The sequence below is a fragment of the Gregarina niphandrodes genome, assembly GCF_000223845.1.
Source record: "Gregarina niphandrodes unplaced genomic scaffold scaffold00139, whole genome shotgun sequence".
NCBI lineage: Eukaryota > Apicomplexa > Conoidasida > Eugregarinorida > Gregarinidae > Gregarina > Gregarina niphandrodes.
The window spans coordinates 445-1,426 of record NW_011645903.1 but is presented as its reverse complement, the minus strand read 5'-3'; the positions used below and the strand labels follow the sequence as shown (position 1 = coordinate 1,426).

The window sequence follows — 982 nt, the reverse complement described above, 5'->3', positions numbered from 1 at the left end:
TCTCTGCATCTGGTCTATGAAACGAGTCGGTCTCTCGCAGGGTTTCGTTCGAAATTGCCTCAGAGTCAATTATTGGCAACAGTCGGATTTGTTTGAAATTCCTTCTGATCACCTGATTCCCTTGTTGCAGTAAAACCTCATTTCTAGAATAATCCACGCCTACAATAAGTATTGGTTCAGAGAATTGGGTGTCGTGCTTCGCATGCGGGAAGATACGAGCACATGCCATCATGCCAACAACAGGATTAAAGTTGATATGCGCCATCTTCTCGTCCAATTCGCTCTGGAGTTGTTTCATACGCTGGTCGGCTCGCCGATCTTGGCGCGTTGTTGCCAAAAGAGACAAATGTTCTACAAAGCTATCGGCATCGTCGGTCATGAGTAATAGGTTGCGTGCCCATGCTGGGAGACGTTCAGAATATCGAAATATCACGTTGTCAACGTGAGATCCCGAGTCCACATTCATTCGCCGGCATATAGTTTTGAGCACGGCAATCAAGTTGGTGAGGTCATTGTGGGCTGCACTCAAATTGGTGGTCGAGATTTTCATGACCTTTTCGATGCAGTGGTGAAGTGCCCGTGACTTCTTGAATCTGTGGTTCATATAATGTTGGTGGGCATCCTCTAAAGATGTTATGTTCGTAGGGGTCGCATATGCTTGTCGCATTTTTTTTAGTAGCATCTGTCTGGATGTGTCCCCGTATTTGGCCATCAAGTTTGTGAACCATTCGTCGCAGGCCAATTCCGTATCCGGAATTGGTTCTAATTTGATATGTGCTTCAGCCAACGTTTCATTAGCCAGGCTTTGTTGGTTGTTCGCAAAGTGGTACTGGTTGGTCACCATTGCTTGCAGCAATTCGTGCTGTTGCTTCATCATCGCCGCTATGATGTCTTTGAAGTCTGTCATGTCGTTTTGAGCTGTCGCCATGTTTTGTTAAGGGCTACTAGTCCGGTCTCAAGAAGTAGTGTGTTTGTACACACA

The 982-nt window shown here is 46.0% G+C and overlaps 1 protein-coding gene across 1 annotated transcript; it reads right to left on the bottom strand.

Annotated features, from left to right (window-relative positions):
• Positions 1 to 65: 65 nt before the first annotated feature.
• GNI_210910 (hypothetical protein) lies at positions 66 to 928 on the bottom strand (the record flags this gene model as incomplete). The annotated part of the gene is made up of 2 exons (XM_011135525.1): positions 66 to 104; positions 164 to 928. The coding sequence occupies 2 exons, from the start codon at positions 926 to 928 to the stop codon at positions 66 to 68; spliced, it is 804 nt and encodes a 267-aa protein (XP_011133827.1).
• Positions 929 to 982: the final 54 nt, after the last annotated feature.